General features: G+C 39.8%; 1 protein-coding gene across 1 annotated transcript in view; it reads right to left on the reverse strand.

Moving 5' to 3' along the window:
• HECTD4 (HECT domain containing E3 ubiquitin protein ligase 4) overlaps nucleotides 1-25,028 on the reverse strand; it is a 142,193-nt gene extending 117,165 nt beyond the window's left edge. Inside the window, exons 1-9 of the mRNA XM_015567364.1 lie at nucleotides 24,930-25,028; nucleotides 22,366-22,883; nucleotides 19,172-19,261; nucleotides 18,196-18,326; nucleotides 15,330-15,438; nucleotides 13,884-14,022; nucleotides 10,548-10,718; nucleotides 4,264-4,456; nucleotides 2,220-2,378 (exon numbers count right to left, since the gene is read on the reverse strand). Of these exons, the coding sequence (XP_015422850.1) occupies nucleotides 2,220-2,378; nucleotides 4,264-4,456; nucleotides 10,548-10,718; nucleotides 13,884-14,022; nucleotides 15,330-15,438; nucleotides 18,196-18,326; nucleotides 19,172-19,261; nucleotides 22,366-22,856 (1,483 nt within the window). The 5' untranslated portion in view covers nucleotides 22,857-22,883; nucleotides 24,930-25,028. The remainder of the gene's footprint in view (nucleotides 1-2,219; nucleotides 2,379-4,263; nucleotides 4,457-10,547; nucleotides 10,719-13,883; nucleotides 14,023-15,329; nucleotides 15,439-18,195; nucleotides 18,327-19,171; nucleotides 19,262-22,365; nucleotides 22,884-24,929) is intronic.
• Nucleotides 25,029-25,524: the final 496 nt, after the last annotated feature.

The raw sequence follows: 25,524 nt of genomic DNA on the forward strand, positions 1-25,524 counted from the left end.
TGCCAAGAACCTACAACCAAGATTACTTTATCCAGCAAAGCTATCATTCAGAAGTGAAGGTCAGATAAAGAGCTTCACAGATAAGGAAAAGCTAAAGGAGTTCATCACCACCAAACCAGGATTATATGAAATGCTGAAAGGTATCCTATAAGAAGAGGAAGAGGAAGAAAAAGGTAAAGATACAAATTATGAACAACAAATACGCATCTATCAACAAGTGAATCTAAGAATCAAGTGAATAAATAATCTGATGAACAGAATGTACTGGTGATTATAATAGAATCAGGGACATAGAAAGGGAATGGACTGACTATTCTTGTGGGGGAAAGGGGTGTGGGAGATGCGGGAAGATACTGGACAAAAATCGTGCACCTATGGATGAGGACAGTGGGTGGGGAGTGAGGGCAGGGGTGGGGTGGGAACTTGGGAGGAGGGGAGTTATGGGGGGGAAAAAGAGGAACAAATGTAACAATCTGAACAATAAAGATTTAATTTTTTAAAAAAGAGTGTATATCCTCTTGGTAATATGTACTCCTGATATGATGCTATGAAAATGACATATATATAAAAAAAAAAAAGACCACAAAAAGAAAACTGTGACAAAATATCTTCCTAAATAGTGAACCATATTTTTGAAAGTGGTTTTTAAATGGCCACTTTTGCATAAAGGCTTTTTTCAATATAGATTAGCAAAAGGAGTTATGATCATTAAGTCACAAGGTAACATCTGTCCTTCCAGGCAGGGACTCTAAAACTTGGAGATGGTTTGGCCTTTTCCCTTAACTCTGGATAATGTAGTGATGACAGCATGGGCTCCAGGTGTCTGGGTTTGAATTACAGCTCTACCACTTCTGTGTGACCCTGGGAAATTTACTAAACCTCTCAGTTTCCTCACGTGCAAGTGGAGATAATAAAAGTACCAATCTTATACAGTTCTTGTGAAGAATAAATAAGTTAAAATATGTCCAGGATCTATACCAGCTCATATGCACTAGCTGCTATTGATACTATTTTCTCCCCTGCTTTCAAACATACAAATCGAGCCCTGTGTCACTTGAGCTTGTTTTTCTTGTTCCCTTCACCCTAGGAATCCAGATCCTCATCATGCCTGACATGAGCTATAATCTAAACTGTGCCCTTTGTTTCTGTTCTATTTTCTACTGTTCCGTCCTGCACAGCAACAAAATGGTCTTCCCCAAATCTTTTTCATTGTACCATGTATATGTTCAACATGCATATGCCTTTCCCCCCACTTGGCCAGTTATATGAACAATATCCATTTTTCACAACTGAAACTCAAGAACTCATTTAGTCACTCCTTTCTACCCACCCCTCAATGACCCTTTCTTTCTGATTCCACAGCACTATTATCGGCTCCCCACAGTCCAGGCACTGATACACCATCGCATAGCATTTTCCAGTTGCTTCTCACAACTACATCATTTCTCCCAACCTGACTATGAGCTCCTCAAGGCTAGCACCACTTCTTCTTGCTGAGTAGCCCCCACAGTGACCAATGAGGAACAGGACACAGAAGGAATTTCAGTATTTATTGATTTGTTGGTCTAAAATAGACTCCCTGTGTAAGCTATATCCTAGCGAAAAAAAATACACAGTGAAGACCTCCTTTAATCAAATGGGGCCAATTTCAACTGAGAGAAAAAGCCATGTCAAGGAGACTAAAAAGAGTTTCATAAAACTAATAATAGTCAAGACAACCCAATTTTAAAATGTCCAAAGGACTTGAATAGGTATTTCTCCAAAGAAGATATATAAATGGCCAATAAGCACAAGAAAAGATGTTCAACATCATTAGTCATTAAGGAAATACAAATCAAAATCATAATGAGACACTCTTCATACCCACTAGGATGGCTATAATAAAATTTTTTAAAAAAAGGAAAATAACGAATGTCAGTACTCTCAATGCAGTTAGTCTTCTAAGAATTCTTTAGCCATTACACAGCTGATGAAATGGAAAATAGTGAATTCCCCTTGGGAAACAGTTTGGCAGTCCTTCCAAAGGGTAACCATACAGTTACCATTTAACCCAGAATTCAACTCCAAAGTATAAACCCAAGAGAAATAAAAACATGTCCACACAAAAACCTGTACATGAATGTTAGCATTGTTCAAAATAGCCAGAAAGCATAAACAACCTAAATGTCAACGAAGTTGGCAACAAAATAGAAGAAATGTCAAAAATAAAATTCACTTACTTTTTAAAGACGACAAACCACTTGTTCCACCAAAAAGAGACCGGGTGGCAGAGCTGCCTGATCCTCCCGGAGGTGGGACCAGCATCACCAAGTATGTGCCACAGGTATATATGGGCGTCTTCCGAAGCATTTTTAGAGGTAGCCCACAGCTAGTATTTGCTGATGAAAAGAATGAAAGTGGTGAGTAGAAATATTTTACACACATTAATTTGGTTAGCAAAACAGATCAGAGGATAAGAAGGGGTCCCCAGATTCATGCAAGAAAATACTCAGATTCATAAAACAGAACAGGAAGTAACAAGCTAAGGAAAAAATAATGATCTTCTGGCTCCCTGGCCTGGCCTCAAGCCTCCTGAGACTTGTGGAAATAAAATAGTACCCTTCTTAAATTCTCATATAAACTTGTAAATTTTTGACAGTCTCATAATTAATTAATCACAAATGTTTTCTCTTCCTAACATTTCAATATATAAAAGAATTAAAGCATACAATTGCATAAAATTCATTAAACATATTAATCCAGATCCATTTTTCTACCCTTATTTTTTTACTACAGTTGATGATTTGGTATAAATTCACATAGTTGGTATGTAATTTGTAAACTCTTCAAGAATAATGGTTCTTAATCTTTTCTGGGCTATGGATAACCTCAAAAATGTGATGAAAATTATGATGGATACATCTGGTACTTAAAACTGTGGGGGAGATTGTTTATCCCACCCAGTTAAGAACTCCTGCTTTAAAAGTACAGAACAGTGTGCTTAGTAGGTGACCTTTTATTAAGAATAGGAGGAAAATAAGAACACAAATTTGTCTTTACTTTCATTTGTCTAAAGAACTCTGTAAAGATTAAAATTAATATAGTTACTAATAGGGGGAAGAATGGGGGCAAAATATAGAATACACCAAGATTTCTCTACATATAACTTTTTATGTTGTTTTTACTTTTCAAGCTCTATAAATGTATCAGTCATTCTAAAATATTAAAGTACAAACACTAGCCGAAACTGGTTTGGCTCAGTGGATAGAGCGTCGGCCTGCGGACTGCAGGGTCCCAGGTTCGATTCCGGTCAAGGGCATGTACCTGGGTTGCGGGCACATTCCCAGTGGGAGGTGTGCAGGAGGCAGCTGATCGATGTTTCTCTCTCATCGATGTTTCTGACTCTCTATCTCTCTCCCTTCTTCTCTGTAAAAAATCAATAAAACATATTTTTTAAAGTACAAACACTAAATGAAATTCTAGAAAAAGCCATCTGCTGTGGGAGGTTTGCCTCTTACTTGCTTGGTCAAGATTGTATTTGGTGAAGACAAAGTTAAATATGAGCTCTTTACATTTACGAAGCATATGCTAAACATAAAATCAATTAATTAATGAGAAGGTGTTTACAGTTAAAGATAAAGCTGTTTTAAATTATTACAGATTCATGCTCATTCACATCCATCGCCAACAACATGTATTAGCTTGGAATTTTTTTAAAAAAAAAAGGGCAATGATTGGAAAGAGACAAAAAGGTGATTATGTAAAGAGAAGTGCTTTTATGGTGCACTGTATGTGCTCAACAAAACGTACTGCCTGGGGAGCATCTGAGGTCTTGCTCCCTGGCATACGTCATCAGTCTGGCTCAAGCAGACTTACAAAATTAAAAAATATATCTATCTATTGCCTGAATCCCACAAGCAGCTCTCACTAATTATACAGCAAGCCAAGAAAAGACATGGAGGAAATTTCATGCATATTACTAAGTGAAAGAAGCCAATCTGAAAACTCTACATACTGTATAATTCCAACTATATGACATTCTGGAAAAGGAAAAACTATGAAGATAATTAAAGAAATCAGGGGTGGCCAGTATACCATCTGCTGCAGGATATTGATGAGGGAGGCTATGCATGTGCCGGGGCAGGCAGTATATGGGAAATATCAGTCCCTTCCTCTCAAGCTTGCTGTGAACCTAAAACTGCTCTAAAAAATAATCTTAAATTATAGATATCTAGCTGAATGGAGCTATCCAAGCTAACAGGTGGTAAGCGAAGGGCAGCATACCTGCTTGGTCCTCTTTCAGTGTGTTGGAAATGGTGGAGCCAGTGAGGGCGGCCAGCGTAGCGGATGGGGAAGCTCTGTAGCGGGAAAGTCGGCTCAGAAGCATCTCATTAATGCTTTTCGCAGATTCACCCTCTTTTCTCATTAGAATTGTGCGTTCCTGAAGTGGACTGGCCACATACACACCATTTTCAACCTAATATTTAAAGAAAAAGAGGTCCTTAAATGACATCTGTTTCCATGTAGTTAGCAAATTTCTATTTGAGAATTGCATTATCTACTTGCGCAAAACCATTTCCAAAAATTGTACCTGAGTAGGGGTAAACCTCAAAACCTAAGTGCTCCACAGAAACTACTGAGAACAAAGGAAAAGCCATGCAAAGTTTGAGAGATTTCATTCTGCATAATAGCCCAGTTTCTAAAAGTAATGAGCCAAGTTTAATAAATTCTACAAAAGGTCATAGATTACAATTCCTTATATTGAATTCCTCAGGCAGCTCTTACTAATTACAAGCATCTGACAGGTACAAGTACACTGAGAAGAAAACAAATCAGTTTTTGATTTACTATTAATATGAAGTACAACTAGGAGGGTGAAGTCTTCTTGAAATCGAATTAGTGGCTAAAACCCAAACTCCGCATTAACAGCATTAGCCCCAGCTGCTTGGGCACTGGAAGAACAGTCCTAGAGAAAGGCAGACTTTGTTTGCTAAAAATAAATGCCAACATCAACTGGATCCTTGCTGGTGCTTGGCAGGTCCTCATTCATCACTTGATTATTCCCCGGCAAAATCCCTGGAGTGATGATTTCAAAATTCCTTTACCAATTTTGAACTTGACTTTAAGCAGACCACTTGGCAGTCTTTATTGCTAAAAAGATCCAGACCACTTACTGTAAGCTGCTCACACTCATCTCTCTTCTAACTCAAGAATCTTTGTTTTCAGCCTCATTATTGTTCCTTTCCTCTTAATTCAGAGGAAGAAGCACTTCACCTCATGTTATTTAAGGTTAAGTCTTCCACCTCTGCCTCCTCTCTAACTGTTCCCTTAATTCTGTCTGCTCCTTCATTGCTAGTGTCTTCCTATTAACTTACTGGTTTCAAATACTCACAGGTTTCTATATCTTAAACACAAGCTTGGTGGCCCATGGGAATACCATCCCTTTTCTCCACTTCCATTTGCTGTCCAATTTCTCACATATATCTCCTGCAGCTTCTGCATCCCACACCCCCTTCCAGACCTAGGCTCCTGGATCTGGCTGGAGTCTCAGAAAATGGTGCCACCAATGAAGGTGGCGCGGCTGGCGGGCAGCTGTGGGGCACAGAGATAAAAGCGAATAGGAGTACAAAGTGGCAAGGCTTATAAGCAGCAAATAGAAAGCAAAGCAATCCAAAGTGAAAATTTGGTAACAGAAGAGGCAAGAGAAAGCGAGCAAACTCAGGAGCATAGCCAGGAAGGAGCTGTGCAGCGTAGCACCTACTGTGTGCTAGGCAGTGTTCTAGGACCTAGGGACACAGCAGTACACAAAAGAGACCAAAATCCCTACCCTCCTGGAGCTGACATTCTAGGCAAGGGAGACAGTGAAGAAATAAGCAAATAACGGGTAATAATAAGAGCCATGAAGAAAAATAAAACAGGGGAAAAGCGATACAAAGAGACATGATTTTATTTTACATGAAATATTTTATACAGGTTAAAAAAAACATCATTGATGTTTCTGATAAGGTGATATTTGAGCAGAGACCTAAAAAGTGAGAGAACATGCCATGTGGTTATCTGTAGGGTTCCAGCACAGAGGTCCCTGGATGGGAGCACACTGGCTATTTTGGCATGTCAGCAAGGAGGCCAGTTGTGGCTAGAGTGGCATGCGTGCAGGGAGTGTGGTCGGTGGGGAGAGTGGGAGGTAAAGAGGGGGCCCAAATCATGCAGCACCTTCACAGAGGTAGTAAGATTTGAGATACACTTTGAAGGTAGAGCAGGAACATCTGCTGACTGGACAGAGAATTTGGGAAGGGAAAAAAGCGGAATCAAGAGTGACACCAAAGGTCTCTGGCCAGCACTGGAAGGTCACCGATGCCATCAACTGAAATGGGAAAACCCATGGGAGGGGCAGGAAAAGTCCTATGGGGTGTCCCACAGGCAAATGGAAACAATTCCAAGAATGTGGGAGTGATAAACCACATTAAAACTCCTAAAAGGTCAAGTCAAATGAAGAGTTGACCTTGAATTTATTAATGAGGAAGTCCCTGGTGAATTTGAGAAGAGCTGTTTTGGTGGTGTGATAAGGATAGAAGACTTAATAAAGTGGGTTCAAGATGGAATAGAGAGGAATGAACATAAAAAGAGTAAGAATAACTCTTCGAAGAGCATTGCTGTAAAGAGACACCAGAAATAGAGGAGTGGCCCTGACCGGTTTGGTTCAGTGGATAGAGCATCGGCCTGGGGACTGAAGGGTCCCAGGTTCTATTCCGGTCAAGGGCATGTACCTGGGTTGCGGGCACATCCCCGGTGGGGGGTGTGCAGGAGGCAGCTGATCGATGCTTCTCTCTCATTGATGTTTCTTCTCTATCCCTCTCTTTAAAAAATCAATAAAATATATTTTTAAAAAAAGAAAGAAAGAGAGGAGTGGAGGCGGACAGGGTCAGAAGAGTTGTTTTTTAAAGACAAGATATCCTCTAATGCAGCAGTTGCCAAACTTGTGGACCTCGTGGACCAGACCACCAGTTGGCGACCGCTGCTCTAACGTATTTGTATGATGTACTAAATGGTCCATTGAGAGAGGAAAGCTGCTAATATAGGAGGACAATAGCAGAAAGAATCAGCCTCCCTACCCCAACTTTCAATACACAGCAGGTAGCAAATACAGCCTTTTTTTGTACTAAACAATGTCACCTGGAAAGCAATCTACTTCAGTCTATGCAGATCTGCCTCATACTTTTTAATGGCTACATAGTGTTCCATGATATGAAAGTATTATAGGCAGTAAGCCACATAGCTATGTTTAGCTTCTTAAGTCAGCATTTTAGAAGCTTCTAAACTAGTGGTAGTTAAAAATGTTTATTTAATGAGGAAAAAATGCAAACATATGCAAAAATAGAGTGTAGTATAATGAACCTCCATATACCCATCATCCAGATTCAACTATAATCTAGATATTGCCACACCTGTTTAACTTATCTGCCTCGTTTGTCGCTCATGCATCTTAAAACATATCCCAGTGCTCGCTTCGGCAGCACATATACTAAAATTGGAACGATACAGAGAGGATTAGCATAGCCCCTGCGCAAGGATGACACGCAAATTCGTGAAGCGTTCCATATTTTTTATTAAAAGAAAAAAACAAAACATATCCCAGACATCATGAAATTCCACTTCTGAATATTTTACTATACATCTCTCAAAATAGATATTTTCTCACAGAAACACAATACCATTATTATACTTTAAAAATAAAGGAAGAGTCCTGGCTAGTGTAATCCAGTTAGTTATTTGAGCATCATCCTGTCCACTAAAAGGTCACTAGTTTGATTCCTGGTCAGAGCGCATGCCCAGGTTGTGGGTCAATCCCCAGATGGGGTGTGTATGGGAGACAACCCAATCAATGTTTCTCTCTTTCCGTCTCCCTTCCTCTTTCTCTAAAATCAGTAAAAACATATTTTTTTTTAAATTAAAAATAACCCCATGGTTTCATTGAATACTCAATTTATATTCAAATTCCAAATTGTCTCCAAAGGTGTGTGGTGTTTTTTTTTTTTTAATTTACAGTTTGTTTGTTTGATTCAGACTCCAAAGATTTCAAAGGTTGTTCTTTTCATCTACAGCAGGCTCCTTTTTCCCCAACTTTTTATTTCATGCCCCTGGAAGAGGCTATTTTAGTTGCTCTGTTTCCTCCAGGGCAGTTATGGGCTTTTGATTGTATAGCTATACATCTAAAATATCTTTATGTTGTCTTTACACTTGACTGATACTTTGGTTGTTGACTAATGACTTCTAGGTTGGAAATCAATTTCCCTCAAAATTTTGAAAGCCCTGCTCCATTTTTATATCCAGTAATACTATTGAATAGCATGGTGCTTTTCTAACTATACCATTTGTATAAGATTTTGTTTTATTTCTGGAAGCTTTGGAATCCTCTCTTTATACTTGATAATCTGAAATTTCAAGTAAGCACACAAGAGATACTGCCTAGAGCTGAGGAACAAGAAATAAAGGCTTAATTATAAGCTACAAACACAACTGAAAGAGGAATTAAAATTAATGAAATAAAGCCTGGCCGTGTGGCTCAGTGGTTGGGCATCAACCTATGAACCAGGAGGTCATGGTTGGATTTCTGGTCAGGGCACATGCTGGGGTTGCCGGTTCAATCACCAGTGTCAGGGGTGCAGGAAGCAGCCAATCAACGATTCTCTCTCATCATTGATGTTTTTCTCTCTCTCTCTCCCTCTCCCTTCCTCTCTGAAATCAATAAAAATACATATTTTTAAAATGAATGAAGTAAATACATTAGAAAGAATAAGAAAAGAGTAAAAACTAAGCCAAAGCCTCATCTATCACAGCAAAAAGAAGTCAACATACAATATATGGAGTTCATAGTCAAGAAACAGCAGTGTAAGCCATTTACTTGGAGATACAAAGAACAAAAACTGAAACCAGTGCTGGCAGGGGATGGGGTAAAGGACTCTTACTTCTCAGTATGAATCTGGATATGCTACCCAAAGTTTTAATCCATGCACATGTACTTCTTTGAATACAATTTTTTCTTTTAACTTAACAAAAGCATGTCAGGGAAAGGGCGAATTCTTCAATGTGTTCCCATTACACTTAGGATAAAAACCTAAGTCCTTTAACCAGCTAACCTGTTTAAAAACAAGCAAAACAAAACAAAACAGATTTTCTGACAACTTAATTCTGAACACAGGTTCAAGCAGTACAATCTCTAGCAGATCAATGCAAACGTTCACTCTGGCAGAGACATTTGACAAGAAAGGATCATGATTAGAGAATACTGAGAAACTAGTTGGAAAAGAATGTCTGGTGAAAGGCTACTAGATTTCTGACTGACTGACTGTTAGCTGGCAGGATGGATGACTGGTTTACCAAGTTTTAACCCTATTAAAATTCATTAGAAAATGGCTTCAATGTTTGTTTTATTTTTAGGAATGCTAATTTCTTCCCAGAAGGAAGCTGTAAATCACATCATGAAAAAAGGTTTGGTCACAGACCTGGATTGAGCAATTTTTCCTTTATAAGTCTTTGCAAATACAATCTAGATAAGTACTGCCCGATAGAACTGTCTTCGATGATGGAAATGTTCTGTCTTCGCTGTTCTATTTGGTGACCACTAGCCAGTCACATTGGCTACTGAGTACTATAAATGTGGTTAATGCAACTGAGCAGCTAAAGTTTTAAATTTATTTAATTCCGATTAATATAGATTTAAACAGCCAGGTGTGGCTACAGGCTACCACATTGGATAGTGCAGATCTGCCGTGTCCCGGCCTGTCCTTGCTCCAAGCTCTCCTCTCTGCAGCCCAGCCACTCTAGCTCACTGTCATTTCCTGAAACATGCATGCTCGCTCCTGCCACAGAGCCTTTGCACTGTGGTCTCCTCTTCCTTGAATGTTCCCTACCTTACTACTGAACTTCTTCATCTGGTTAACTACAACTTTTTCTTCACTGCCTGAAATTATCTTACCTACTTATTTGCTCACTTGTTTATAGTTTTTGTCTTTTTCTTTTCTTTTTTTCTTCCCACCATCACTATCCCAACCCACCCAACCAGCCATAATACAAGCTCCATTTGAACAAGGATCCTATCCACCTTGCCCATCACTGAATTCCCACCATCCATATAAAACACTGCCTGGCTCTCAGTAGGCAGCCTGTTAATATCTAATGAATAAATAATTGTCTTCTCACCATTTTAATTGTCATCTTTTTTAGGGACTTTCAAAACCTATCAATAGACCCAATCTTATTATTGCAATTTAGTTCCATGTTTCCAACAAGCCCGCTGAGCATTTTGACTTAGAAACGCCACAATGTACACAGTAACTACCGTTATCTCCATTCTCCTGCCAAACTGGCCTTCAGAAAGCTAGGCTTTATTTGGCCATACAACTCCAAACAAAGAAACCTTCAAAGATATCCCAGAGAAAAATCAATTTTGAGGCAAGAGTGAACACCTTGTACATACTCCAAGTTTCTTAGGTCCTTTGTCAACCAATATAAAAAGAAAGCGAACAAGAAATGTCTCTAAACACACAAAGTAAGAAAGTAAAACTTACCACAAGTTCAAAAATGTCCATGAAGACAGAATGTCCCTTAGGTGTTTTCTCATTCAGGCTGGCAGGAGACCAGATCCAATAGAAGTAAGTACCATCTGAGGAAAGGTGCACGGTGCTCATAGTGCTGCCAACAGGGAGATGATTAGCTGGCATTGGTACCATCTGGCATACCTGGACGCAAATAGAAGGAAAACTTCATCAGTGTGACATAAATTCTGATTAATTCTATCAGTTCATCATTAATATTATTAATTCCAAGATGAGAATTCAATAAGCTTTCTGGGCAAAATAAACCTGATATTTATCTCTAAGAATAATATATGAAAATTACATGACAAAAACATAAAAGTTCATACAACTAGCCATGCAACAGATAAAAAGATTCTTGAGATTAATTCAAATTACATTTTTAAAAATTTATTTACTAAACACTTTGACTCTGCTATGCGTGTTTTAACAAATATTTATTAAAAACATAGTTTCAGAAAAATAGTACTTCCTGAAATGTTCTTAGTAAATGAATTTAAGACTATTAATTATATTCAAAAGATATGAACTATATCTTATTCATCTTTATATCCTCAGCACCTAATTCAAAGTCTAGCTCAAAGTTATTTAATAAATATGGAAGGAAGAAAAAAAGAAAAGGCAAAAGAGATAGCAGAGAATAGGGAGAAGGGGGAAAGAGAAAAAAGCTTTAAAAAAATGAAGGCACATGCAAGATTCTAACTTAGCACATGTGGGCTATTGAAATTCACCAAGTCCATCAGGAGGAAACAGACAAACACCAATACTCTATATTAGACATGAAGGCATGTATTTCTAATACCACCTAGTAAACATCCTTTGGTTTCAGCATAATGAATAGTTTTGCATCATTTCACATTAAATGTGAAGTTACATACTAATTTTTACTGCCAGAGAAAAGCATTTAATATGAGAGAAAACTAAGAAAACTACTGACTTGGTTTTTTAAAAATCCAAGAGTAGGAGCCAAACTGAAAATCCCAAAATAAACATAATTAGAGAAGATCAGATGCCTTCAGGGTACAGTAAGAACAATTTTCAGTTGCTCCACCTCTGGGTGGGTCACTAGTTTTCCTAAGATTACTTTTGCACCCTGAACTAATTTCATATGAATTTTTTCCAGATCTGTTTTGTCTACATCAAAAGTTAAAGTCATTTAATTGCTGTAACCACACTTTGAAACTTATTGTGCCAGAAAATTCAGAAAGTTGACAGCTACTGATTGGCCCAAATTGCTCTGATGCACGTATCTGGTTAGTGACAACACTGCTTTCTTGGACAACATCAGAGTGTTTGCAACAACACAGGGGACACTGATATCACTTCAAATGAGAACCATGTTCCAAGATTTCAAACAAATATAGGAGATATTCTCATCTGTATGCACTAATGATAAGAAACGAAGGCAACTGGGCATCTATTTGTTAATGTGTTCACTTTATTCATCTAACAATTATCGAGCACCTACTATGTGCTTTGGAGACACAAAGGTGAACAAGATTCAGTCTCTGTTCTCCAAAAAAGACACAACTGAGTGACAGACAGAGAGATACAACATCCCACTTAAGTTCTAGATGTAATTACTGACAGGGCAACCACTCCACAGATGAGAACTCTAACCATCCAGTTCAATTTTGGTTGAAAGGCAGAAAGTTATGGCATAAAAAACTCTAATTTAAAAAAAAAAAAAAAGAACTCAAATTTTAGAGCTGAGATCCATGCATTCAAGTTCTTATGTTGCCATAACTGTATGGCCTTTGGCAAATTACTTAACCTCTGTGAGCTACATTCCTCTGTCTATATCATAAAAGGCCTGTGGTCGTGACACCGTAACAGCGGAATCACCAAACAACTGGTCACCAGGAGGTGCATGGAGCACCTCTCGTGGGCCGGGACTCGTGGCTTGTGTGGTGAGGTGGGGCTTGCACGGGGCTGGTAGGGCTCGCGCAGCTGGCGCGGTGGAGGTGGGGCCTGCGGCTCATGCAGGGCGGGTTTGGGGTTCCGCCCGCGCAGCAGGTCTGGGTCTTGCACGATGTCACCTGCTAAGCATCTAGTTCAACAATAAACACTTACTGACTGCTTGCAATGTGCTTAGCATCATTTGCCTTATGTTTATGATGACACTGCCATAATTACACCTCACAAGTGTATGTAAATTGCCTAGATCAGGGCCTGGTACACAGACACTGTACTTTATCATCATCAATCACATGCTAGGCACACATACTACATTGTAGGGACACAAAGATGAGTAAGACAGGCTCTGGACCTAAAGGTGTGCACGGTCTTGGGGAGGATTAGACACAAGAGCAGGTAATTTCGGTATGATGCAGCAAGTGCTTTGCTAGAGTGCTATTAGAGCAATACAGATGAGCTCTAAATCCATCTCACACAATGACTCTATCTAAACTCATTTTAAAGCTCCCATTCCCTCAGAAAGGTTGTTTAGAATTGAATAGGGAAATGATGTCCCAGAACAGATCTGGCAATAAGAAGAAGAAAAAAAAGAAGAAGGAGAGGAGAAAAAGAAGAAGAACAAGGAGGAAGAGGACGAGGCGGAGGAGAAGCAGCAGCTGGTATTTATACCATCTCTGATTCTCTAGAAATTTCTTTTAAAATATATTTCTTTATTGATTTCAGAGAGGAAGGAAGAGGCAGAGAGAGACAGAAACATCAATGATGAGAGAGAATCATTGATTGGCTGCCTCCTGCATGCCCCTGACTGGGGATCGAGCCCGCAACCTGGGCATGTGTCCTTGGCCAGAATCGAACCTGGGACCCTTCAGTCCGCAGGCTGACGCTCTATCCACTGAGCCAAACCGGCTAGGGCTAGAAATTTTTTTAATGATAAAGAAAAGTTTGTTGCTGGCCTTAGAAACTCTTAGGGAGCACATTCACTCAAACCATGTGAGAAAAGTCTAGACCAGGGGTGGGCAAACTTTGTGACTCGAGGGCCACAATGGGTTCTTAAACTGGACTGGAGGGCCGGAACAAAAGCATGGATGGAGTGTTTGTGTGAACTAATATAAATTCAGAGTAAACATCATTACATAAAAGGGTACGGTCTTTTTTTTTTTTAGTTTTATTCATTTCAAACGGGCCGAATCGGGCCCGCGGGCCGTAGTTTGCCCACGGCTGGTCTAGACACTAGACAAAAAAAACACACAAAAACCAAAAACAGAATGCCCGGGCAATGACAATTCAAAGGATGCACTCTGGCAGGAAATTACATCAACTGTGTTATTACTTCTGAAGAACTTCCCTTACTGTCTCCAAAATGTAAAGACAATGCCTTGGTTTTCTGTTTACCTGAAGGGTATTCTGGTCAATGACCTGGAAAAGGGAGTGAGGTTTATTATCAAAAGATACAGGCCGGTGGAGAAGACTGCCGCTGCCGAAAGCAAGCCATCCCGGTTCCAGCTCCTCGTTCCGGCAGTACACAAAACCTCTGTAGGAAAAGAAAGGTACTTAGGTTGGGTCACCCAGCTGGGTCTGAAGCCACAACAGACAGAAACATTTTCCTGAATGTTTAATGTTTTAAAAACCTAATGTTTTTAAATGGCTAAGTATGCAAACAATTTGAAGGTGAGTGAATATATTACATTAGCTTTTGGACTGCAAAACTAGGGTAAATATTAACTTTTCACAACAAACTTTGCGAAAATATGTTGGAGAAAAGGTCTAATCTATATACATAAAACCCTAATATGCAAATAGACTGAATGGCAGGACCACCAAACCGGTTGCTATGACGTGAGCTGACCACCACGGGGTGTGTGCAGAACATAACGGGCATCCGCAACAGGCGGCAGAGGGGGGAACATGGTGGGTGTTGGCCGTGGCTGGATGGTGGAGCAAGTGGGGGCACCAGACCAAGGTGGGGAGCTGGTCACTGTCATCGGGGAAAGCCTTTGGTAGTTACTAAAAATTCTTTGCTCCCGCACGCCATGGTCCTGCCCGGCACTTGCACCTGCTGCCGGCACCAGCCCTGCTCTCTCCCGCTGCTTGCGCCCAGTGCCAGTCCCAATTGCTCAGCACCATCAGCGGGTGTGAGTCCTTGCACCTGCAGACAGCGCCGGTGCTGCTTGCACCTGCTGCTGGCGCCAGCCCCAATCGCTCTGTGCTGTCAGTGGGTGCAAGTGGGGCCAACGCTGTTGGCGCATGGGAGTGGCCACAGTGAAAGCAAGGCTGTCGGCAGAGAGAGGACTGGGGGCCGCAGCAGGAGGGGCCGGGTGGGGGTGTGGAGGATGGGCCAAGACCCCTGTGTCCACCGCAGCCTCACGGCCCACAGTTCCTTTCAAGGTGCATGAATTCGTGCACTGGGCCCCTAGTTACATATATAAAAGGATCTCAACAGTGATTTCTTTTGTCAGCAATTCATAGATCTTACATCCCAACTGAAAATCGCTGCTAATCCAAGATCAAATCCAAGAACAAAGAAACTAAACTAATGTCCACCTATCAACATGGAGAAGAAACTAATATTATAGTAATTCTAATCCTAGAGGAACATTTGGTTAAAACAATGATCCTAGGGCTACCAGACTCTTTAGAGTCAAAACAAAGCTGAAATGCACTAGCAGAATGAGAGGGGTGGGTGACAATAACAGAAAACCAGAATCACATGAATGTGTTCAGACTTATTATTAGTCAGTCTATGGAGAGTCAGCATGCGCCCCCATGTTTTCTTCACAGAGGATTACATAAGGAGGAAATGTTCCAGCCAAATAATTCAGCAAATTCCATGCAACTCACCTGAGAGTACCATGTAATCCAGAGCCCAGTTTGCTCACTCCTCTTCCAACTGAGTTAGTAGTATAGAGGTAAAGACCGTCCGCAGTGAGACAGCGTCCCAAGTCAGCATCTGAAACATTTTTTATAGGTAAATTATATAAATGCTTTTCTTTTTCTTTTGTTTTGTCTTTGTTAAAATCCTCACCCGAGGATATTTTTCCGTTGACCTTTTACAGAGAGTGAAAGAAAGAGGGAAAGACGGAGAGAAACATCGATGTGAAGAAACACATCGACAGGTTGCCTCCTGCAAGCGCCCTGACCAGGGCTCAGGCCAGGAGGAGCCTGAAATCAAGGTGTGTGCCCTTGACCGGAATTGAACCTGGGACCCTTTGGTCCGCAGGCCAACGCTCCCTCCACTGAGTCCAACCAGCTAGGGCTAAATGCTTTTCTAATGAGATTATAAACGTGCTTTTTCTTTAGAGGAGGCTGAGTGAAAGATAATCTCCCACTTCTAAAATAAGTGCTTCGATGTGACTTCCAGGGAAGATGGCTAGAACCCCCAGAGCAAACATCCAAAATGCATGTAAGATCAGGGACCAAGATCAGGGAAGGGGGTCAGATAGTTACTAGCAGGAAAACCTGGTCCTGCCTGCCAAATGCTTTTTCTTTTTGGGGATAGCAAAAATACTGAGTCCAGCCGAAACCGGTTTGGCTCAGTGGATAGAGCGTCGGCCTGCGGACTGAAGGGTCCCAGGTTCGATTCCAGTCAAGGGCATGTACCTGGGTTGCGGGCACGTCCCCAGTAGGAGATGTGCAGGAGGCAGCTGATCGATGTTTCTCTCTCATCGATGTTTCTGACTCTCTATCTCTCTCCCTTCCTCTCTGTAAAAAATCAATAAAATATATTTTTAAAAAAATACTGAGTCCAATTTACACATTCCTAATTCTAATCTGAAATGACTAAGGATACGATATGATTTTGTAGTAAAAAAAAAGGCGTGAGCTTTTAAGAGCTCTGAGCACTTATTAGTTGACCTTGGGCCTCTTTGAACTTCAGTTTCTTTGTCCATAAAATGAGGATAATGTGTACCTCAAGAATTACTATGAAGGTTAAATGAGATAACACAGGTAAACACCCATATTGCAATCTAGTTCAAAGCCAGTGTTCCATAATGGTATATGATGTTATTCTCACATACTAATAATATACATTCAACTAAAATCCGCTTCTTTGGATTTTCCACCCAGAGATCCTAATTTTAATTTCTGGAGCAACACAGCACAAAAGTACTCTTCTATTTAAAAACAGCAACTGGCCCTGGCCGGGTTGGTTCAGTGGATAGAGCGTCGGCCTGCGGTCTCAACGGTCCCAGGTTCGATTCTGGGTAAGGGCATGTACCTTGGTTGTGGGCACATCCCCAGTGGGGGGTGTGCAGGAGGCACCTGATGGATGTTTCTCTCTCATTGATGTTTCTAACTCTCTATCCCTCTCCCTTCCTCTCTGTAAAAAAATCAATAAAATATATTAAAAAAAATAGAATAAAATAAAATAAATAAAAACAGCAACTATGTTTCCTGTTAGCTATATCTTCCCCTAAGATAAACATTGTATCTCTATATGATAGTAAATGGTTTACTAACTTATAAAGAGAGTCTTTAAAAAAGTATATAAATAAGTCCTTCAGTGTTTATTTTCATAATCATTCCACTGGAGTTTGTCTACTACTTGTCATTTTAGGGGAATCCAATGTCACTGTACTCAAATTAGTACTGAGTATGCTGTTATCTTAAAAATTCGGTATACTAGCCGAGACCGGCTTGGCTCAGTGAATAGAGCGTCGGCCTGCGGACTGGGGGGTCCCGGGTTCGATTCCGGTCAAGGGCATGTACCTGGGTTGCGGGCACATCCCCAGTGGGAGATGTGCAGGAAGCAGCTGATCGATGTTTCTCTCTCATCGATGTTTCTAACTCTCTATCTCTCTCCCTTCCTCTCTGTAAAAAATCAATAAAATATATTTTTAAAAAAATTCGGTATACTAAACCTGAGACAAGTGTAATTTGTACCTAGTGGTTCCTTAAAAAAATAAAGAGTTAAAGTGGGTAATTATTTGTAAAACTTCTATTTATTGGTACGGTAATGTTTAATGATATAATTACAATAACAAGTACCTATTACAATAACAAACAGGTCTGGGAATAAGGTGGACTCCTGGCAGGCCAGGAACTCCACAGGAGAGCAGCATGGGTGTGCCAGGGTGCTGGACAGCATGCCTACCCAGTAAACAGAGAAGCCAAATTCAACGGCAAGTCAGTTAGATGCAGTCAATTAAGAGAGCTTCTGCCATTTTCACTGAGGTCACAGAAAAAACTGATATGTAATACTTGTGAAACTGTAAAAACATTTTAATTCAGCCTACTTTGTTTAAAAAAGATACTTAACAATTCATGCTCCCTTGAACAAGCTCATTGTTTTGCTTTTAGGATGAGAGGGTTCATTAACACACACACAATAAATTACTAAAAGAAACAGTATCAGGCAGAAAGACCTGATACTCTATTCACGGACATAAAAATTCAACTTAAGGCTCCCCATGCCCAAACTCAAATGCCCAGGAACCAATTTAAGTAATGCATGCCTCTTTGGCAGAAGTGTATGGATGATACCTTTTCCTGGCGCTAGTAAAACCTATCCATTTTCTTACCTCACTGAGTATCAGCTTTTATTATACTGTGACCGATAAAGCAGACAATGAACACACTGTATAGGAATCCTGAGCTCTTTAATTAAAAGGAACACAGACTTATATCTAAACTGTTTGCCACAATTATCTTAAACCACTCTTTTCACATCTTAATTTCAATCAGAGGACCAAAACCCATACATTACCTTTATTTTCAGAACTGGAGCCAGTGTTGCTATCTGGTGCAGGCAACATGTCTTCATAGCCCCATGACACTATGTGTTTGCCACCAAGCAAACAGGAGGGGGATCCAGGCCCCCCTTCCAAAAGCAAAAGCCTAAAAAGGGAAATGGAGAATCACAAACACACCAAAACTATCCATTTTGGCAAGAAAATAAAAAAGATACTTAATCTCAAAAAGCAGAAAACTATAACAGATTTACAAAGACACTATACATCTGAAATGAAATTCACATTATATTTTTATATTTAAAATTTACAAAGCAGTGCTTTTAGAAATGTTATGATAAAATTACAGCTGTGTGTAAAATCTATATGTGTTATATATATATGAGAGAGAGAGAGAGAGAGAGAGAGAGAGAGAGAGAGAGATGTGAATTGGGAAACACATATACCAAAACATTAGGAGTGGTTATCTTGGGTAATAAGATTATGAATGAGCTCTAGCTGGTTTGGCTCAGTGGATAGAGTGTCGGCCTGCAGACTGAAGGGTCCCGGGTTCAATTCCAGTCAAGGGCACATGTCTGGGTTTCGGGCTTGATCCCCAGTAGGGGGCATGCAGGAGGCAGCTGATCAGTGATTCTCTCTCACCATTGATGTTTCTGTCTCTCTCTCCCTCTCCCTCCATTTCTGAAATCAATAAAAAGCAGCAAACTTTGTGAATCCTTTAGGTCAGACTAAGCTATAATTCAGGACTGTCTTGAACAGCTATCCATTTACTATATATGTGTGTGATTTTGCCAGCTCATTAGGATTAAAGTAGAGAATAGATGATCAACACAAAATTGTAAATTATGTCATTATAAGGCTTAAGACAATTAAAAACAAAGCCACAAAAATATATGAATAGCTAAAGAGTCTAGCAATCTACTTATTAAAAGAGACCTTATAAACAATCTCCCTTGTGTAGAAGAAGGGTAAGGATCCAAAGTGACAACTCACCTATACAGCACATCGGCTACAGGCAGGGACCCTAGATCAGTCTGTTTCTGTAATAGATGGACTGTATGGACAAAAGTTTTCAATGACCCCCTAAATATAAAAGGAGGGAATAGAAAATCATCAAAATTGAAAAGTCAAATAAAAAGGTTGTTAATGTTAATTTTATTAACCAAATGGGAACAGTTCCAAATGTGTCTATCTGCTTATGTCAATCATATGTGTTGCACAAAGTACATATACTTACTTAGTATGTGAGTGGCATGATCTGAACAGTCAATTATAATGTTCCTGCATTTGTAAAGGTAGATAATTTCCCCTAACACAAAAGTTCAAAACATAAGGCTCAATACAAAGACCATGTGACTATTATTCTTGGATACTATTTTCATCAAGACATTTTCTAGTCTAGAGGAGAGATTTCATAGGAGGAGGTTATATTTAAAGTTTAACAGTATTTCCAGAATTAAGTTTTTAATGTCTTTCTTAGGTTCATCCACTTTACATACATCTCATTGAAGCCCATCATATCAAAAAAAGGAATATTTTAAATAATTACTACTTTGTACTGACAGCTTCCCTTGCTGTGACTATAATACTTCAGAGGTCACCACTACCTGATTTCCTTTTGGTTCCCAAGGTTGGAGGCTCTGGGAAGTCCCTAATATGATCAGCAGGATCTAAAAGAAGGTGCTATTAAGATGCACAAGACTTACTTGGCTAGATCCCAAGTATAAATCACCACAAGAACATTTCCTGATCTAAATGATTGCCTGTATCAGATGGGTGGGTTCGGATTGCTGCCTTATTCTCTTAGCCAAGGCTTTAATTGCTAGGTATCACATGCCTAAACCCCAAAGAAATGGAATACCTAATGCTGGACTGAGTAGACCTAGAGTCCTCCCCTTAATTGCCCCTTTCACTATCAAAAGAATCAAAACCAAAAACCAGTATATGACAGGGAGGCAGCAGATAGAGTATAAAACCAAAGAATCAAAATACAAGACTAGCCCTAGCCACTTTGACTCAGTGGATAGAGTGTCGACCTGTGGACTAAAAGGTCCCAGGTTCGATTCTAGTCAAGGACACATGCCCAGGTTGTGGGCTCAATCCCCAGTGGGGAGTGTGCGGGAGGCAGCGGATCAATGGTTCTTTCATCATTGATGTTTCTGTCTCCCTCTCCCTCTCCTTTCCTCTCTGGAATCAATAAAAATATATTTTTTTAAATTTAAAACAAAAATAAAGACTAGTATAAGACAGGGAGGCCGCAGATCTATAATAATAAAAGCATAATATGCTAATTAGACTGGATGTCCTTCCGGACCACCTTCCGGACAAAGCCAGGGCTGCGAGGGAAGCCTGGGTCCTGGGTGCCAAAGGGAAGCCATTGCCGGCAGCCGGGGGAAGGAAGGCCTACTCTTGCATGAACTTCGTGCATCGGGCCTTTAATAGAATATAAAAACACAAGTTGGGAGTCAGCACACATGGCTCTGAAACCTGGCTTTGACTCACTAACTATACCAGGGGTCCTCAAACTTTTAAAATAGGGAGCCAGTTCACTGTCCTTCAGACCGTTGGAGGGCCGGACTATAGTTTTAAAAAAAACTATGAACAAATTCCTATGCACACTGCACATATCTTATTTTGAAGTAAAAAAACAAAACGGGAACAAATACAATATTTGTATTTGCATGTGGCCCGCGGGCCGTAGTTTGAGGACCCCTGAGCTGTACCATCTCAGTCCTGTCACCTAACTCCTATGGATTTTTACTGCTTCATCTGTCCAATAGGGCAGGATTCCTCCCTGGGGTGCAGTGAGGTTAAAAAAATAAAAGGGCAAAAGCACACTGGAACATTTAAAACCAGCCAAGGTATTATTTACTTGCTAGACTCTCAGATTTTAAGAAAAAATTCCTCCCATGGCTCCTAAGCCACTACATGATCTGCAAACCTCATCTCCTGCTCCTCTTCTTCTACCATTGCCTTCCTGCTACCTGCTCACTTTGCTGTCCCCTCACTCCCTGAAACACAGAGAGCATCAGAGTCATGCCACTGCTGCTCCTCTTGCCTGGAACTCCGTCACTGGCTTTGTTGCGTGGCTGGCTCTTCCTCATCATGCAGGCCTCAGTTCAAATGTCACCTTTCCAGCAGTCCTTCCTGGTATCATTAGCTAATGCTGTCCCCACCTCCACTTAGCCATTCTCTATCAAAACAGCCTGATTTGTTCACTTACAGTGACTATCCCTCTCTGATATTATCTTACACATGTATTTGTTGCTAGCTGTCTGCCCCTCTCACTCTCATGTAAACCTTGCTAAGAACTTCATAATTCTCCAAGAAGAATTTTCTCACATACTCTTGGCTTTAAAAAAAAAAGAAAGAAAGAAAAAAGAAGAAGAACTCAATCAAAAAAATTCTGAAGAAGAGGGACAAATGTGACTAATCCGTCAGACCCCACGGTCTCTAGCCAACTAGCTTAGAGGAAAGCAAGGGTAGTGAACCTTTTTTCTCACAAATGTGTGCCAGTGATCATACAGGCTACTGGGCAGGAGAATGTAGAAATCTTCTCCCAGAAAAGTAACCCCAAGCACTTTTCCTGTTGACAGTGGATCAATAACCTCAACTTACACACAAAGAACAGCACACTATTAAATCTTGATATATACAGAGAGATCTTTCAATTAAATGAGGGAGGCAAACATCAGGGTCCAAAAATATAATGTGTGACCAAGTCAGTGTGACTGAGTCCAGGTGAGTAAAAACCCACTCGCCTGCTAATGCATTCCTTATAAATACACATAAAAAACATTTTTTAAAGCTCCACAAACTTTTAACTGTCCTTCCAGAAGAAACACAGATAGAACACCTTCCACGAACTAGCTGATGGAAAACACTAATCATCTCAGGGGTGTGTAGATAATGGCAAGGGCTGATTCTCCATTTCTAGCTGTTTAAGCTGTTATCATGGTATAGCAGGAAGCAAAAACTTGAACTTGGGTTCCAGCTCAGGTTGCTGGTGCCAAGTTTTGGTGAGAAAGCATCTTATGTACTGTCAAGGCCATGAAATTCAATACTGAAGACAGAGGAGGACTTCTGATGCTGACTCCCATCAAATATGCTTGCCCTCTGATACACTCACCCAACCCAGGCAGCGGCAGTGTCACCAGGTCACCAAGGGGTCCATCTGAGTTCCTTACCTGGCACATGCCAAAGCCACCAGGGCGGCAGCAGCATTTTCTTTTTGCTTATGAGGGATGTGTCGGCCTGTGTCAGAAGTTTCCTCTAGCCAAGAGCACAGCAAAGTTTCAATTCCATTGAGACAGTCAGCAGGCTCCTTGGTCAAGCTCAAAGGCTGGCAGTCTCGAAGGCAGTTCAATAGCACCTCAGCAGTGATGTTACAGAGGGAGGGGTCTGTTCTACTCTGAGACTGAATAAGGGGGAAGACCAGCAGGAGCCCCATCCGGGATGTGAAGGGAGCTTGCTCGGGTTGCTGCAACAAGCCCTGGCGTTTGAGCAGGGCCAATGTTTCTTCATCACCCGAACTTTCCCTTTCATGCTGTTCTTCCAAGGCCAGCTGGCGCTGGGCATTCCACAGTCCTCGCAAGGCATTCAGGCGGTACTCCAGCAGGCGGGCATAGGCATTGCTCTGATTCCCACAGACAGAGCGCAAACGTTCTGCTAATTCCATCGGATTCTTGGTCTCAAATGTTAAAATCTAAAAAAAGAAACAACAGAGAAAAAGTTATGTACTGCTCTCACCGTTGCTTTCATCTATGATTGGCTGCCTCCCATACGTGCCCTGACCAGGGATCAAACCTGCAATCTGAGTATATGCCCTGACCAGGAACGGAACCTGCAGCCTTACTGTACGGATGATACCCAACCACCCAGCTAGAGCCATGCACATAATGATTAAATGTTCTTCACCATCAAGTCATACAAAATTATTTCCCTACCTTTTACCAAGAGTCATCAAACACAAATTACCCTTTTGGTTATTTTTCACCTGGCAATTGCTAAATTAACACAAGTTCCTTAAAAAATGATCACTTTTCAAGGGCAATCATATACCTTGAAGCTATGATCATATCCAAGTAAATTAGACTGCCCTTTTTTCCTTTTTTAAAAATAATATATTTTTATTGATTTCAGGGAGGAAGGGAGAGGGAGAGAGAGATAGAAACATCAATGATGACAGAGAACCATTGATCGGCTGCCTCCTGCACGCCCCACACTGGGGATCAAGCCCACAACCCAGGCATGGGCCCTGAACTGGAATCAATCCAAGGTTAACACTCAACCCACTGAGTCACACCGGATGGGCCCTTTTTTCTTTTTTCAAAAAATCAGCAATCAGCTTCCACCATGATGATCAACAACCAAAGATTGATATATATTTGAATGATGTAAAAAAAAATCACAACTTTAAATTTTATTACATTCCCAGTTATGAACCTCTAAGCAAATAAGAAATGTTGTTGCACCCTAGCCAGCTTGGCTCAGTGGATAAAGTGTCACCCTGCAGGCTGAAGGGTCCCAGGTTCGATTCCGGCCAAGGGCACATGCCTGGGTTGCAGGCTCGATCCCCAGTGGGGGCATGCAGGAGGCATTCGATCAATGGTTCTCTCTCATCATTGATGTTTCTATCTCTCTCTCCTTTTCCCTTGCTCTCTAAAATCAATAAAGAAGTATATTTTTAAAAAAAGAAATGTTGTTGCATTTTTAAAAAAGCTTTCCAACATTGATTATGTGATTTTCATCCAATACAACTCTTTGATATAAAATTTGTGTGCTTCATATACATTTTTACTTAAGGTACACTGACATTCTACTTATGTTATATGAAGCAACTACTAAAAAATTCAATACAGGCTTTTATTAGACTCAAGAATCAAAGCACATTAAAAAATACACAGTAACTACAAAAAATAATAATCTTGGTAAATTTCTTAAATCTGAGAGGATATTCTTATATTTTAGTAAGTAACATTACTCCTAGGAATTTCTCACAATGATACATTTAAAGAAAAATATAAATGCAACAATGTTTACTGTAGCATTACTTCTAACAAATTATAATAGGAAAATATTTAAAGTGTAACACAGGTGGAATACTAATAGCCACAAGCAACATTATTTCAAAGGATAATTAACTATATGATATTATGTGACAATGGATAAAACACATGATCCAAATTTTCTAGGAAAAAAGATTAAAAGGAGACACATGAAAACATTTTTAAAAAGTAAAAATAAATAAAAAATAAAAAGAATCAAAGAACAACTTGGTAACATTAAATCCGGCTATTCATTTTTTTTTTATCAATCTCAAACGTAAGTGCTTCTGAAATGTGATATTTCCTTGTTCATAAAATAATGTGTATGACAGAAACCATAGCTAACTTTAAATATTAAGAGTAGCTAAAAAAACTATCTAATATACTTCTGCATTTTTCTGATGGTTCTATTTTTATAAGTACTTCAGCTTATTTTTAGCATTCCACCTGAAAGACATTCTGAAACAATATGAGATATAATATAATTAACTAAATATTATATAATACACACACTTAAGTGACTGTTATGTGTATTGATTTAGCAGTACCTAACACACACTCAATGCTTTCAGAAATCCATTAGACTTCTCAGCAATTCAATGGCCCTTTTAGAACACTAAGAACTGTCCAGTATGCTGCCATTTTTTAAGAATTTCTAAAGTTTGAAGGTCATGGCCTAAAATCATTTTATAAAGACATCATACCTTAGGGTTTTAGTAAGTCAGCTGTGGAGGATCTATTCTGGTCCTTATGAATATTAAATGATTTGTTCTCATATAAAACCACTGCCCTCAGTAACTGCTCTTGACCAAGAAGATAAAATACCAAAATGTCATCAGAAAATTAATATTCTTTTCTTTAAAGGGGAGAAGAGTTATTTAAGAAAAAGGGAAGATCCCTGTCACCCTTCATCAGAAGGAAGGGTCACTTTGGAGATAATGCTCAAGTCACTCCAATTAAGGAAATAACTTTCAAAGTAACTCATACCCTCACTGTAATTTTATCATACATGACATGTTTTTAAGCTAAAACAACAACAATCACATGGAGAGCTAATAAAAGGTAGGCAAAATATTCTTTCCCAACCAAATCTGAGATATAAGAAGAGCAGAGATAAAATTCCCAATAAGGTTAAGTAAAAAGCTAAAAGATATATTAAGCCTACTTCTGAGAGAAATAGAAAGTAATCCCATTTCTAAAAATTTACCCTAAAAAAGGAGACATATATACTACTATTTGTAATACTTTAAATGAGAAAATAAAAATAAATAAATAAATAAAATAAAAATTTACCCTAAA

The sequence above is a fragment of the Myotis davidii genome, unplaced genomic scaffold (genome assembly GCF_000327345.1).
Source record: "Myotis davidii unplaced genomic scaffold, ASM32734v1 scaffold223, whole genome shotgun sequence".
Taxonomy (NCBI): Eukaryota; Metazoa; Chordata; class Mammalia; order Chiroptera; family Vespertilionidae; genus Myotis; species Myotis davidii.